The 16291-nt window shown below is 42.1% G+C and overlaps 1 protein-coding gene across 2 annotated transcripts in view; it reads right to left on the bottom strand.

The window, feature by feature from the left end:
- Positions 1 to 9820, bottom strand: part of slc6a4b (solute carrier family 6 member 4b) — a 35732-nt gene extending 25912 nt beyond the window's left edge. The window contains exons 1-5 of one of the 2 annotated variants that reach the window (XM_062049631.1): positions 9570 to 9820; positions 8284 to 8418; positions 3081 to 3300; positions 2825 to 2963; positions 2621 to 2755 (exon numbers count right to left, since the gene is read on the bottom strand). In XM_062049631.1, the coding sequence (XP_061905615.1) occupies positions 2621 to 2755; positions 2825 to 2963; positions 3081 to 3300; positions 8284 to 8418; positions 9570 to 9771 (831 nt within the window). In that variant the 5' untranslated portion in view covers positions 9772 to 9820. Of the gene's footprint in view, positions 1 to 2620; positions 2756 to 2824; positions 2964 to 3070; positions 3301 to 8283; positions 8419 to 9569 lie in introns of those variants that run through there. The other variant, XM_062049632.1, reaches the window with a different exon arrangement.
- Between the last annotated feature and the right edge of the window lie 6471 nt (positions 9821 to 16291).

Here is a 16291-nt window from a genome sequence, read left to right on the forward strand (position 1 = left end):
TTTTTTCCTTCTTTATTATGCATTTTCGGCCGGTGCTACGTATACTCCGGAGTGATTTATAATCCGAAAAATACGGTACTAAATATTTTTACTAATAGATCGATAGATAACTTGCTTTGCTTGTTGCAGGATCAGATAATATTAAAGTGAACAACGTATACAATTGAATGCAGTACCATATTTTGTCAAAATTGAAAGAATATTACATGCATTTCGTCAGAAAGTTCTTTATCAATTCCTGCCTTTTTTTGCAGGCCACGTTAAATGACATGGTGGGCCACATAAATTCATGCGGCATATCACATTCAATGATGCATGCCGCATAAAATTATGCGGCAGGCCACATAAAATGATGTGACAAGCCACATTAAAGTGTCTGTTTGCAACAGGGCGCCACTTTACAATGTATTTTACACAGTATTTCCCGCCCTCTCACGTCTTCGCCTATGTAATGACATAACTAGGTACGTACGAAACACATGCACGCGCGAGCTTTGGGTGTTGTTAGCTAATAATAGCAATTTAGATAGCTAGCTTTAGCTGTCATTGAATGTATATTCTATCATAACAACATTACTGCTAATTGTTCGTTGCCTCTCTTGGACTGCTTTTGTATGTGTGCACACGGCCTCTGCGCGTACGTGTTGATGAGACCGGGTGAGTGACCGCCGTAGACACCAATCATTTTATTCGGGCTGGTAAAAAAAAATATTTACATAAACTTGCAAGTGTGAAAAATATAGACAATTGTCAAACAAATGTGTTCTGTTAAACCACTAAGGTAACATAAGCTAGCCAGTGGTGAAGTGTGAAGTGAATTAGATTTATATATTGGTTTTCTCTAGAGACTCAATGTGCTTTACATAGTGAAATTAATTATCTATGTCTTTAAGCTACACTCAAACAGGTGGCTGAAGTGTCTTGCCCAAGGACACAACGGCAGTGACTAGGGTGACGTAAGCGGGGATCGAACCTGAAAACCCTCAAGTTGCTGGCACGGCACTATTTTTTTGTATTGAAAAACGTTACCGTGAGGAAGTTGCAAACAGTACCTTTAAGGCCTACTGAAATGAAATTGTTTTATTTAAACGGGGATAGCAGATCCATTCTATGTGTCATACTTGATCATTTTGCGATATTGCCATATTTTTGCTGAAAGGATTTAGTAGAGAACATCGACGATAAAGTTCGCAACTTTTGGTCGCTGATAAAAAAAGCCTTGCCTGTACCGGAAGTAGCGTGACGTCGCAGGTTGAAGGGCTCCTCACATTTCCCCATTGTTTACACCAGCAGCGAGAGCGATTCGGACCGAGAAAGCGACGATTACCCCATTAATTTGAGCGAGGATAAACGATTCGTGGATGAGCAACGTGAGAGTAAAGGACTAGAGTGCAGTGCAGGACGTATCTTTTTTCGCTCTGACCGTAACTTAGGTAAAAGCGCTCATTGGATTTCACACTTTCTCCTTTTTCTATTGTGGATCACGGATTTGTATTTTAAACCACCTCGGATACTATATCCTCTTGAAAATGAGAGTCGAGAACGCGAAATGGACATTCACAGTGACTTTTATCTCCACGACAATACATCGGTGAAGCACTTTAGCTACGGAGCTAACGTGATAGCATCGTGCTTAAATGTAGATAGAAACAAAAGAAATAAGCCCCTGACTGGAAGGATAGACAGAAGATCAACAATACTACTATCTGGAGACATCGAACCAAACACTGGACCTGTAACCACACGGTTAATGCTGTGCCGCCTGGCAAAGCCTAGCAATGCTGTTGCTAACGACGCCATTGAAGCTAATTTAGCTACGGGACCTCGTCAGAGCTATGATAAAAACATTAGCGCTCCACCTATGCCAGCCCTCATCTGCTCATCAACACCCGTGCTCACCTGCGTTCCAGCGATCGACGGCGCGACGAAGGACTTCACCCGATCATCGATGCGGTCGGCGGCTAGCGGCGGCTAGCGGCGGATAGCGCGTCTGCTATCCGACTCAAAGTCCTCCTGGTTGTGTTGCTGCAGCCAGCCGCTAATACACCGACCCCACCTACAGCTTTCTTCTTTGCTGTCTTCATTGTTCATTAAACAAATTGCAAAAGATTCACCAACACAGATGTCCAGAATACTGTGGGATTTTGCGATGAAAACAGAGCTGTTTGTATTGAGATACAATGTGTCCGAATACTTCCGCTTCAACCATTGACGTCACACGCAAACGTCATCATACATAGACGTTTTCAACCGGAAGTTTCCCGGGATATTTAAAATTGCACTTTATAAGTTTACCCGGCCGTATTGGCATGTGTTGCAATGTTAAGATTTCATCATTGATATATAAACTATCAGACTGCGTGGTCGGTAGTAGTGCGTTTCAGTAGGCCTTTAAACGATGCAACGGGCCGAATAAATTGATGCAGCGGACACATTAAAATGCAGCGGCGGGCCACTTTAAATCATGTGGCGGGCCAGATGTGGCCCAGAGGCCTTGAGTTTGACACCTGTGCTTTAGTAAGTCAGGCTCCAGGAAGGCAGTCATTATTTTAACTATGTGAAAAACTCTCATGTTTAATAACTTCTTGCATTGTATTATTGGAAGAGCCAGTCTACTCACACTGGTCTCCAGTAGCTTGTCCCATTGGGGTTTGAGGTAAAACTCCACTCCTCTCCAAGCTCCTGGCAGAGTGGCACCACGGATCAACAGAATGAAAAGAACGATGTAGGGCAGAGTGGCGGTTACCCATACAACCTGGATGCAAAAGAAGGACATAATCATCCTGTGTTCTCTGAGCGGAAAAAGTGTATGTTGACGTGTCACCTTCCCAGAAGTCTTCACCCCCTTCCAGAGGCTGAAGTAAACAATGGTAAAAATGAGAAAAAGGCAAAGCATCAGCTGCCAGCGAACACCTCCCACGTTTGTTAGGCCTGACGACTTGTGGATCTCGAGGACGTTCCTCCTATCGGGATAAAACGCATCCCGCCATTACGATGCGTTCAACACACAAACCTCAACTCGAAGCAAAAATTTTATAGCGAATAAGCTGCCTCTTACACCCGCACTTACATGCACTTACGTGTAAAATTCCTCTGCTGGAGATCTGGAGGAATCTGTCCATGTGACGTTGTCAATGCCAAAGTAGTTGGTGCAGTTGGCAGTGTTCCACGCGTTGTCGCAGTTTGTCCATGGCAAGATGGTGGAGAAGGAGGAGTAGAAGTAGAAGAGGGCCCAGGCGATGATGGTGTTGTAATAGAAGGACACGTACAAGGCGATGACGCAAATGGCATAACCTATTCCTAAAAAAACAATAAACCATCAGCAAATGAACTGTATTAGTGACACTATACCTATCAGCATAATCAAATAAGAACCCATACTGTATCAAAGCGGTCATCCATTTTCAATATTGCATGTCCTCATTAGGGTTATTGCTTGGATTTGTTCAGTAATGGTCAAGAAGCGTCTGTTCTCAATGGGTAGGAGGCGCCATTTAGCCATTCTCGAAGAAAAATGCTTGCGTTGTTTTTGGCTATACAAACCGTTCAAATTGCGAAAAGGATAAACGTTTCTTCAGACTTTTCCCGATAGGTAATCAAGAACGGCAGAAGAGTGCAAGATTTTCCGAAAGACGACAACAAAAGTGGCACACACTCCAGTACAAGGGAGCAGGGTCACAGAACGCACAAGTTTGCAGTGACCATTCCGTTAAAGGTTTGCTTGATATATTTTTAATATACTTAAAGGGGAACTGCACTTTTTGCGGAATTTTGCTTATCGTTCACAATCATTATAAGAGACAAGAACACGCATGTCTTTGTTTTTACAATTTTAAAGATGATAAAAACGTTGTAGCCATCAAAGCCTTCTAAAATAACTTTAAAAACCCCCAGCAACGTTTTATATACAAACTACAAGTCTGTATATAATATAGTAACAGACACCTTCATAACACTATGTAATATGTTCAATATTTACTGTATTTTGATCATTTTAATAATTTCTGGGATATAATTTTTATGCGCATTAATTTCTGTTTCCATAGCAGCGCACGTCTGACTTCTGGCAACTAGAGATGTCCGATAATGGCTTTTTTGCCGATATCCGATATTCCGATATTGTCCAACTCTTAATTACCGATTCCGATATCAACCGATTTCGATATATACAGTTGTGGAATGAACACATTATTATGCCTAATTTTGTTGTGATGCCCCGCTGGATGCATTAAACAATGTAACAAGGTTTTCCAAAATAAGTCAACTCAAGTTATGGAAAAAAATGCCAACATAGCACTGCCATATTTGTTATTAAAGTCACAAGGTGCATTATTTTTTTTTAACATGCCTCAAAACAGCAGCTTGGAATTTGGGACATGGAGGTTGAGGTGGGCGGAATTGGGGGGGCGGGGTTGAGGTGGGGGGGTGGGGTAGGGGGTAGCGGGGTGTGTATATTGTAGCGTCCCGTAAGAGTTAGTGCTGCAAGGGGTTCTGGGTATTTGTTCTGTTGTGTTTATGTGGTGTTACGGTGCGGATGTTCTCACGAAATGTGTTTGTCATTCTTGTTTGGTGTGGGTTCACAGTGTGGCGCATATTTGTAACAGTGTTAAAGTTATTTATTTGGCCACCCTCAGTGTGACCTGTATGGCCGTTGACCAAGTATGCATGGATTCACTTGTGTGTGTGAAAAGCCGTATTGTGTGATTGGGCCGGCACGCAAATGCAGTGCCTTTACGGCACGGCCCCAATATTGCTGTCTGGGTGGAAATCGGGAGAAATTCGGGAGAATGGTTGCCCCGGGAGATTTTCGGGAGGGGCACTGAAATTGGGGAGTCTCCCGGGAAAATCGGGAGGGTTGGCAAGTATGACTGGGAGACGCAACTGCTCTGTACTTCTCCCTACGTCCGTGTACCACTCCGTACAGCGGCGTTTCAAAAAGTCATACATTTTACTTTTTGAAACCTATACCGATAATTTCCGATATTACCTTTTAAAGCATTTATCGGCCGATAATATCGGCAGTCCGATATTATCGGACATCTCTACTGGCAACATGTGTGTTCCTACTTCCGGAATAGAAGCGAGTACAAAGGAAGAGGGGCAGACAGACGAAAGCCGGGAGAGGGGGATGAAAGCAATTTTGATGCTATAAATATGGAACTTGGAGCCAAGATATATTAACATAAATGGATTGCTTACCCAAAATCAATAGGAAACGTCCCCGGCAGCTGGACCAGACGAACAACTGTCCATCGAGTGAGTCACTTTATGATCGATTATGATACACGCAGCGCGCCATGCGTGTCAGTACAACTACAGTACATATGCTATCTGGCTAGCTCAGCTGTGTACAAACAAAACATGAAATGTGGGCTAATACTTTACAGATACTGTAAGATGGTTGTTCATGTTTTTCAGTCGGTACAGATTGGTGTTGATTGCAGTGTTGTGCATTACAAACTCAAATGCCTTTCGTGTTGTTGTAGAAGCTAGCTTATCTTTTGCCATAGCCAACTTTTACGGCTAATACAGAAACACGCAGATGTGTTACTACGATAGAAAAAGAGTTCCTCAGTTTTCGCTCTTACAATAACAATGTCGCTACAGTTTGGTTATTACACAGGTTAAAGAACGTAAATGAAGTATTGTTTACGTTTTTTTAATGCATTTTTAAAGTGATTTAGAGGTAGAATTGATTGCTCCCAATAGATGCATCGCTAGCCACCTAGAACGAGCCAATTTCTATATGTTAGAAAACGAAAAAAACTAAAACCTTTTATCTTCTTGTCTCTCGTAATGATTGTGAACGATAGGCAATATTCCAAAAAAGAGCAGGTCCCCTTTAACTTGTTTAGTATTTCCCATTGAAGTATAATCTTGATATTATTTGTAATAACATCTCTAACAAAAAAGAAACTAGAAAGTCATAGTCATAGATCTTTTGTCAAGAAAGGTACCTCTCCATCTACCCTCTTGATTATTTTGTACATAAATGTGTCAGAGTACATATGATAACGAGACAAAAATCCAATACGGTGATGATTTAGTAATTGCTAGTTTGTTAAATGGATAAGCAGTCACGCGTGTCAAGCTGCCGGGTGCTAGTTGTTTACATTGTAAATTGTAACCTTACCCAAGGAAAAAACAATGCATATTTATCCAGGAAAGTCTTGATACCATTTTCCTTGTCCCAGCCACACACAAAGAAGTTGTAGGCCTCAATGCTTCTCCAAATTCTCATCTGTTTTGTCGTGTGTAATGACGTCGGAGCACAAGATAGTTCAATATGTCTGGGAACTCCACCGACGGATAATCTTTGGATTCACTTGACAAATCTTTTTTTGATAAAGTATAGGGATCTATTCGATTGCATAGTTTGATTTTTTTTTGCTAATATCAGATTTTTGCAGGAAGATCTAGGCCTTTTGCGTAACAGTTTGCGAGCTGCTTGCTGCACAACAGCCATCTTGGCTTGGTTGACCATCGCTTTATTTCACTTGCGGGAAGAAGTCACGTGTCAGAATACAAGCAATAGGTCAATTGGAGCCTATCGCAGCTGACTTAAGGGAACACCCTAGACTGGTCACTAGTATACCACACAGCACATATAAACAAACAACTATTCACATCTACAGACCATTAAAGCAGAGATATGCCAAATTGTTTTGGGGGCCACATTTCCAGAAATGCAGGCAGGACTCCTTATCATTAGCCCTACTTTGTATATCCCTGAGAACAGCAGACATTTGATTTTGATTGATTTAGTTTGTCAGACTATTGCTGTTTTTAAAGACCTTCTGCAAAAATTGTCGTAGATCATTTTTATGACAGCAATTTCAGTGTTTTTTAAGAATCTGCTGCAAAAATGTAAATCTCTCTTAAGTTTTTTTAACTGAACTCACGAGCCACCAATTGAAAAGACAAAATTATGAAAAATAGAAGACCTAAAATGGAACCTTGAGGAACAACACACTTATAACTAAAGAAGTTGAACAAACAACTACTGACTGCATCTAAAGACAAAAAGCTACAGCAACACTTTAGCTATATACTGTAAATCCATCCATCCATTCATTAATTTTCTACCGCTCGTCCCTCTCGGGGTCGCGGGAGTGCTGGAGCCTATCCCAGCTGCACTCGGGCGGAAGGCGGGGTACATCCTGGACAAGTTGCTGCCACAGATAGACAAACAACATTCACACTCTAGGGACAATCACATTACAAATATGTGTAACTGACAAAAATGAGAGTACTTAAAGGGGTGCTTTGAGGAACGCCTCAGTAATGTAAATCACAAGTTTTAACCCCAGTGTTCTGTTTGCTAGCAGGGTTAAAATGGCAATGCAAGGATCTGCCAATGTGTTTAAAGTGGTCCAAGTTCCATATACAACAGAAGCACGCTAGTGTTTTTAGGAATTTGCTGCAAAAATGTTTGTCTCCAAAGTTTTGAACTGAACTCAGTGGACTGGCAGCTAGGGGGGTTGGGAGCTGAATGACCCTGCTTTAAAGTGTCCAATTAAATTAACATGCATGTTTTTGGACTTTGGTAGGAAGCCGGAGTACTGATGCAAGGATGGGGAGAACATGCAAACAGTGATACACAGAGATGTTCCAAGGCAGACATGCTAATAACAACTAAATATTTTAAAATATGTTTATTACTGTAGTTTTAAGTTGTGTAGAATTGCATCATCAGCTGCTTAATTAGACACGAGAGGGTCAAAGTTCATATAAAGGAAAATGTACTGATATAGTTATTTTATTACCGGTATCAAACTCAAGCCCCGGGGGCCGGATCTGGCACGCCACATCATTGTATATGGCCCGCAAAAGCCTAGAAATAATGTGCATCAATAAAGTACTTGATCTTTCCTACTAAATATATTTGTTCTTTCCATTTTGACAGAAAATAAATGCATATACTGCATGCAAATATATTTTAAAATGTTATATTATCTAATAATTTAACAAATAATATGTCGTCATGTATATTTTTTTTAATTATTTGTGTAAATATCTGCTTGACTTGTGATTTAAAAATAAGTTATCCATCAAATTGTAGGTTAAAAAAAAATCACATGCATATAGGCAATTGTATAATAATATAAAAAGGTGATTATACATTTATATTAATATATATAGACTGTTACAATTGTGTGGCCATTTGAGGGCAGCCAAAACTGTGATGTGGCCCTCAATGAAAATTAATTTGACACCTTTGTAATATTAAATGTCTTTATGTCACATAGGTGTGCCAATGTATTTTTAAACTCTGTGGCTTACCTTTGAAAATGGGGCAGATGTGTTTCCATATGGATATGGCGCCGGTTCTGTGAAACTGTCCCAGTGCTAGCTCCATGTAAAAGAGCGGCACTCCTCCAAAGATGGCCATCAGAATATATGGAATGAGGAAAGCTCCTGCACACATGTGTTGAGATGAGCATTACCACAAGATTGTGTATTAAGGGTAAACACTGAGTTTGTTACACGGCAGGCAAAGTTGCAAACAGCTAAAATTATGCACACAGCAAACTATAACCTGCTACCCAAAAATGTACAACAATTCTTCTCAACAAAAGAGGAGAAATATAACCTTAGAGGAAAATCTAATTTAAAACATTTGTATGCTCGTACAACACTTAAAACCTTTAGCATATCTGTATGTGGAATTAAATTATGGAATGGATTAACCAAATAAATCAAACAAAACACCAATATGATTCAGTTTAGGAGACTGTTCAAACTACAAGTGTTCACAAAGTACACAGAACAAGAATTATAATGAACATCTTGAACCCGTTTTGAAATTTTTTTTTAATTGAGACAAAGATTATTTATGTATTTAATATTTGTTTGCTTACTATGGTATATTATTTATTTATTATTTATTTGTTCACTGTTATGTTACAGAGAACAAGGAAATTGGATAAAATTACTATGGCATGAAAAGGGGTTGGATTAAATAAGCTCAGCTTCTTCCTACTCCTTTTCGGACGTGCTGTAATGGAACAACTGGAAATATGTGATGAATTACATTGCATCGTATGCATGTTTGAAATAAACTGAAACTGAACTGAACTGAAAGTGTTCAGTTCATAAAGCATGAATTTAAAATTAAAACATGAATTTGTCTTCTTTTTTTTTGCCTTCAAACTTAGATTTTGCTTCTGTTAATTGCATCACAAGCGCTGTTTATGCTTAAGGTGGCAGTTAGGGGAATTAAAATAAAAATATGAGACATGTTGATTGCACATATTTGCTACTATCTATTAAATATTAATTTTTTTTTACAAATAATTTTGAGTATTTTACTTGATTACTTTTTGTATTTTTTGATGCCAATCAGATTTAAAGTAAATGGATAATGTATTATCACCAACATTGCATTAACAATTAACTTAAAGTGTGTTTAAATCCAATTTCCTGGGAAAGGTAGAGTAAATAAATACTTTTTTACAGGCAAATTTCAGCACCATAGACAGCACTTTAGGGCTGGTTTCACCTCTCTGAAGACTTCCTAAAACGACGTATATGTTTAGAAAAGAAAACTTATATAAAAGCCATCTTACCGCCACCATTTTGGTAACATATGTACGGAAATCTCCAAACATTTCCAAGGTCCACAGCGAAGCCCACAACAGACAGGAGAAAGTCCATCTTTTTGCTCCATTTGTCCCTTGAGTCCGTCTGCGTGATGATGGGCACCGGGACCACGTTGTTGGGCGTGTAGCCGAGGTTCGGGGAGCCGTGGTGGGTCAGACTACTGGCCATGACCGCCGAGTTGTGTTGGGTCACCGGACTGGGAAAAAGTCATACCGAGAAAAGCAGCTCCGTGAGAGGAAAGAAGGGGGCGGGGTGGGATTCGCCTATCATGATGACGTAGGCGAGGGGCGGGGCCTGCATGGACACCTGAATTACTGCCAGAGGGAGACGTCGATCTCCCTGGTAATAACAATGATTTTTTTAAGGCTGATCAACAGATTACGGATTTAATCTATCATTGTTTTTAATATTATTTTTGACTCAAGAAAATGTAAAATGTCTCTGGCAATGCATTTCGAGCTTTTGAAAACCTAGATGAGGCCATTCCTCAAGGAATTGCTGAAGTTGAACTGAAATGCTGATAGAATGTAGTATGAATGTAAGAATACTTTGAATGTTGGAATGGTTTGAATGTTGAAGAGTTTGAATTTCCTGGAAAATCGGAATTTGGTTTGCAACTTGGGAAAGTGTTTGTCACGGCCACGTGCGTTGGGCGCACCTCCAAGAGCGCGCCAGTGCGGCTGCAGCAAGCAGCTGCAGTCAATCGCCAGCAATCATTGCACCTGTCGCTAATGAGAAGACCTGCCATCATAAGCCAGCGCAACCTGCTATACTGGGCCAGAACGTAGCTACCTGTTCCTGTACAGTAAGCCAATATTCTACAAGCTATATGCATACTCTTTCTCTGTTTCTCCCCCTGCGTGTTGATTGGTCTTGTGTCCCCCTTGTCATCTTCCAGCAGCCTACCTCCTTTCCCCGCATTACTAGAAGTGTGTCTCGTCTCCCTGTGTTCCCCTCTGGGTCTCTGGCTGCCCCTTTTGGATCTCGACCTCCCGCCTGGACACGGGCCTCCGAGCCAGCCTTGCCCCTCTTTGGACTTCCGCCTCTCGCTCAACACTACTGGTAACACACTACAGTTAATTTCCACATATAGTCGCACACCACCAATATTCTGGATTAGTCACACTCCATTCCCTTGTGTATATATATAGTGTTAAATAATAAATATAGAGTTAAACCTGCTGTCTGTGCCGTCTTCTTCCCCTGTACACACGTAACAGTATTAGTTTGAATGTCCAGGAATGTGTTGATTTTGGAATGGTTTGCATAGTTTGAAAAATGTGGGAATTGTGCAACTGGAAAAAATGTCCTATTCATTTCAATGGGAATTTCCTAGAAATTTGGGAATTTCGGGAAAAGTGTTTTTTGTTTTTTTTTATGATTAGGAGCATGAATGTCCCTAATGAGATTAATTGGTTGGTGTTGTAATTGTTTAAATTGTGCAAGAAATGTTGAAGTAGTAACATTTTTAATTGAGAAATGGTATTACAGAATTTCGGGAAAACCAGGAATTTTTCCAGGTCAAAAAACAACTTTGTTTTTTGTCCTGTTTAAGAGGAATGTTTTGACGGTGGAACGGTTGAAGTGGGTTGAAAAATGTGGACGGAGTAGTCGACAGAAAAAAGGGTGAAAAATGCGTTTTAAAAAAACGGGAATTCCTGGATTTTTTTTTAACTTGGAAAAATGATATTTTGAATATCCAGGAATGTGTGGAATGTGTTGATGTTGGGATGGTTTGAATAGGTTGAAACATGTGGGAATTGTGCAACTTGGAAAAATGTCCCATTCATTTCAAAGGGAATTTCCTGGAAATTTGGGAATTTGGGGAAAGGTGGGTTTAAAAAAAAAAATTATTAGGAGCATGAATGTCCCTAGTGAGATGAATTGGTTGGTGTTGGAATTGTTTAAGTCATGCACGAAATGTGGAAGTAGTAACATTTTTAATTGAGAAATGGTATTACGGAATTTCGGGAAAGCCCAGAATTTTTCCAGGTCAAAAAACAACTTAGTTTTTGTCCTGATTAAGTGGAATTATTTGATGGTGGGACGATAGAAGTGGGTTGAAAAATGTGAAAGGAGTAGTCGAGAGAAAAAAGGGTGAAAAATGCGTTTGACAAAACGGGAATTCCTGGAATTTTTTTGAACTTGGAAAAATTATAGTTTGAATGTCCAGGAATGTGTGGAATGTGTTGATGTTGGAATAGGTTGAAAAATGTGGGAATTGTGCAACTTGGGAAAATGTCCCATTCATTTCAATGGGAATTTCCTGGGAATTTGGGAATTTTGGGAAAATATATATATATAATTTTTTTTTAAATGATTAGGAGCATGAATGTCCCTAATGAGATGAATTAGTTGGTGTTGGAATTGTTTAAATCATGCAAGAAATGTTGAAGTAGTAACATCATTAATTGAGAAATGGTATTATGGAATTCTGGAATTTCGGGAAAACCAGGAATTTTTACAGGTCAAAAAATAACTTCATTTTTTGTCCTGATTAAGAGGAATGATTTGACGGTGGACCGGTTGAAGTGAGTTGAAAAATGTGGAAGGAGTAGTCGACAGAAAAAAGGGTGAAAAATGTGTTTGGAAAAACGGGAATTCCTGGAAATTTTTTTGAACTTGGAAAAATGACATTTTAAATGTCCAGGATGGTGGAATATGTTATAAGTAGAATGGCTTGAGTCGGTTGAAAAATGTGGAAGTTTGAAAAATGGCCAATTCATTTTGAATGGGAAAAATATTCCGTAAAACCTGGAATTCTGGGAAATCTGGGAATTTTTGGAATTTGTCAAGGGAAGGCTCGCGATTCCCTAATAGGCTGAACAGTTTGAAGTTGAAATGATTTGAATCGGATGAAAAATGTGAAAGGTAGACCGCGCCAAAATCTGGAGAAGAAGAATAAATAGATGAATTTTGGTGTAGAAAACCATGTGTGTGAATGCTTTGGAGCATTCACCCAAATATGGAATCAGCAGTTTAATGTTGTAGAAAGAAAGCAGAAATTACACAAAACTAGTCATTTCGAATGGCAACTTCCAAAACTAACTTTTCTTACCTATTGGTTTTTGCTGTTGTGTATTTGGGATCTGTATTAGTCCCAAACATTTGAAGTCAAATCGTGAAGGCATTGCAAATATATTAATACAACAATCTTGCCTGCCTTCATACTTCCTCCAAACAAGCTATTTGGAATTTGCCCTATTGGTGATGTTTTTGCAACTGGTGACGTCAGCGGATTATTCACCCAAAGAGCTCTGCGCACGTACGCCATTGTAGTCCGAAGATGTAATCAATAAGCTCCTTCTTTTTCTCTATCTTCTTGTTGTGGGGCAGACTGGCTCGTACATGCACATGCATCCTCCACTGTTGCCATCTCTATTACAAATTAGCATATAGTTCAAACTAGGGCTGTCCCAATACCAAAATTTTGGTACCGGTAGCAAAATGCATTTAGATACTTTTTGATACCTTTCGATACTTTTCTGAATAAAGGGGACCACAAAAAATGGCATTATTGGCTTTATTTTAACTAAAAATCTTACGGTACATTAAACACATGTTTCTTATTGCAATCGAAGGACAAGTTTGTCCTTAAATAAAATAGTGAAAATACAACTTGTCTTTTAGTAGCAAACAAAGGCTCCTAATTAGTCTGCTGACAGATGCAGTAACTTATTGTGTCATTTATCATTCTATTGTTTTGTCAAAATTATGAGGGACAAGCTGTAAAAATTGATTATTAATCTAATTGTTCATTGACTGTTAATATCTGCTTACTTTCTGTTTTAACATGTTCTATCTACACTTCTGTTCAAATGTAATAATCACTTATTCTTCTGTTGTTTGATACTTTACATTAGTTTTGGATGATGCCACAAATGTAGGTATCGATCCGTTACCAAGTAGTTACAGGATCATACATTGGTCATATTCAAAGTCCTCATTTGTCCAGGGACGTATTTCCTGGGTTTATAAACATAATATGAATTTTTTAAAAAGGAAAAATGATTTTATGACGATAAAAAATATCGATGTAATCATAGTAGTATCGACTAGATACTAGGGCTGCGAGTCTTTGGGTGTCCCACGATTCGATTCAATATCGATTCTTGGGGTCACGATTCGATTCAAAATCTATTTTTTTCGATTCAACGCGATTCTCAATTCAAAAACGATATTTTCCCGATTCAAAACGATTCTCTATTCATTCAATACTACGATTTCAGCAGGATATACCCCAGTCTGCTGACATGCAAGCAGAGTAGTAGATTTTTGTAAAAAGCTTTTTGTCATGTCTGTTCATGTGTTTGTTTTTTGGACTCTTTTTAGTTCCTGGTTGCACTTCCTTGTTTGGTTTGGTTTCCATGGTCACCCATTAGTTTTCACCTGTCTTGTCACGCACCTGTTACACGTTTCGAGTCACGCAACTGTTTTCACTGATCACGTCACTATTTAAATCTGTCTGTTTCTGTTGTTCGTCCTGGCGTCCTCACACATTCACACTCCTGCCACTCTGATGATCCATGCTGCTCTTTTTCCTGTTTTTTCTCATGCCAAGTAAGTTTTGTTTATTAAGACCACAGTTAGTGTTTTTGTTTCTTTGTTCATAGTTTTTGTGCCCACGTGCATGTCTTTTGTTCCATAGTCAAGTTGTTACCTCCACTGTGAGCGCTTTTTGTTTATTCTTTTTTTATTGTTAAAATTAAATCATGTATTCAACTTCACGCCATGTCCGCTCCAACTTTTATTGCATCTCGGAAAAACAAACCTGCCATAGTCCACTCCTTGACAGAAGGTCGCCAGCACAAGAACGTTTTTCCGCAAAAAAGTTGGACGAGGGAGCGTGGGAAGTCCTGCGCGCTATGGAAGCGGAAACACTGCGCTTTTCCCCCAGGGAGCGCAGGGGGATGATGTGGGGGCCCGGAGGCAAGCTGGTGCCGATCGGCGCGTCGCTCCCGTCCCGGAAACGTCGCCAAGGAAAGACTTCCGCGAGTGGACAGGATGCACCACTCCCGCGGGCTCCTCCCCCTCCGGGCGGAGATGGAAGACAGCCAGCCTGGCAGCTCAAGGAGCACGCCAGAGACCTGGAGATTTATTTTCCAAATTCTATATCCTGTCAATCACAGTCACCCAGTTTTCATGCCCCGCCCCCCAGGACTCAAGCCACGCCCATGTCACAAAAACATTTTTTCTCACCCACAAAGTCCCAGGTAGAAAAAGAAAGACTTTATGGACAATTTAAAGGGGAGGATTTTGCCCCCCTCCTGACCTCCCTCCACCCACCCCAAAAGACGGTTCCAGACCGCGGGGAGCGCGTCTGGTATCCGCTCCTTGAGGGGGGGGCTAGGGCTGGGAGCTGTTCAGGTGGGATCGCTCATCGTCACGCCAAGCCACAGCCTCCAGCACGACCACCACCACCTGTCTTTCGTCACGCCAAGCCACAGCCTCCAGCTCGGCCACCACCACCTGAATTTCGTCACGCCAAGCCACAGCCACCAGCACGGCCGCCACCACCAGTCTTTTGACCGGCCAAGCCACAGCCTCCAGCTAGGCCACCTCCACCTGCACCACGCCAAGCTCCACCACGACAAGCTCCACGCCAAGCGCCACCAGTCGCAGCTCCACGCCAAGCGCCACCAGTCGCAGCTCCACGCCAAGCGCCACCAGTCGCAGCTCCACGCCAAGCGCCACCAGTCGCAGCTCCACGCCAAGCACCACCCGTAGTAGCTCCACGCCAATTTCCGCTACCTGATCAACGCAGCCAAGTGCCGCCAGTCGCAGCTTCACGCCAAGCGCCGCCAGTCGCAGCTTCACGCCAAGCGCCGCCAGTCGCAGCTTTACGCCAAGCGCCGCCAGTCGCAGCTTCACGACAAGCGCCGCCAGTCGCAGCTTCACGACAAGCGCCGCCAGTCGCAGCTTCACGACGCCAAGCGCCACCAGTCGCAGCTTCACGCCGCCAAGCGCCTCCAGTCGCAGCTTCACGCCGCCAAGCGCCGCCAGTCGCAGCTTCACGCCGCCAAGCGCCGCCAGTCGCAGCTTCACGACGCCAAGCGCCGCCAGTCGCAGCTTCACGACGCCAAGCGCCGCCAGTCGCAGCTTCACGACGCCAAGCGCCGCCAGTCGCAGCTCCACGACGCCAAGCGCCGCCAGTCGCAGCTCCACGACGCCAAGTGCCGCCAGTCGCAGCTCCACGACTCGACCCCTCAAGCCAAGACCAAGATCCCCCAAGTCCAAGCCAAGACCAAGATCCCCCAAGTCCAAGCCAAGACCAAGATCCCCCAAGTCCAAGCCAAGACCCAGATCCCCCAAGTCCAAGCCGAGACCCAGATCCCCCAAGTCCAAGACCAAGACCAAGACCCCCCACGCCAAGACCAACCATGCCAAGACCAAGACCAAGTCCAAGACCACCCTCGCCAAGACCAGGACCAAGACCCTCGCCAAGACCAAGACCCAGACCCTCGCCAAGACCCTACAAGCAGCCAAGACCCTCCAAGCGGCCAAGACCAAGCTTCGCCGCCCGAAGTGCCACACCAAGCTTCGCCGCCTGCTTCGTCTGCTGCACCCGCACCTACGTCATCTGCGGCTTCAACGCCTGCAATGACGACGACGCGCCTGCCTCCTCGCCTGCCACGGTTGTGGCCACTACCTGGTAGTCCGCCACGCCAAGTGCGCCCACCTCTTCGTC

Source organism: Entelurus aequoreus, linkage group LG06 (assembly GCF_033978785.1).
Source record: "Entelurus aequoreus isolate RoL-2023_Sb linkage group LG06, RoL_Eaeq_v1.1, whole genome shotgun sequence".
Classification (NCBI taxonomy): Eukaryota; Metazoa; Chordata; class Actinopteri; order Syngnathiformes; family Syngnathidae; genus Entelurus; species Entelurus aequoreus.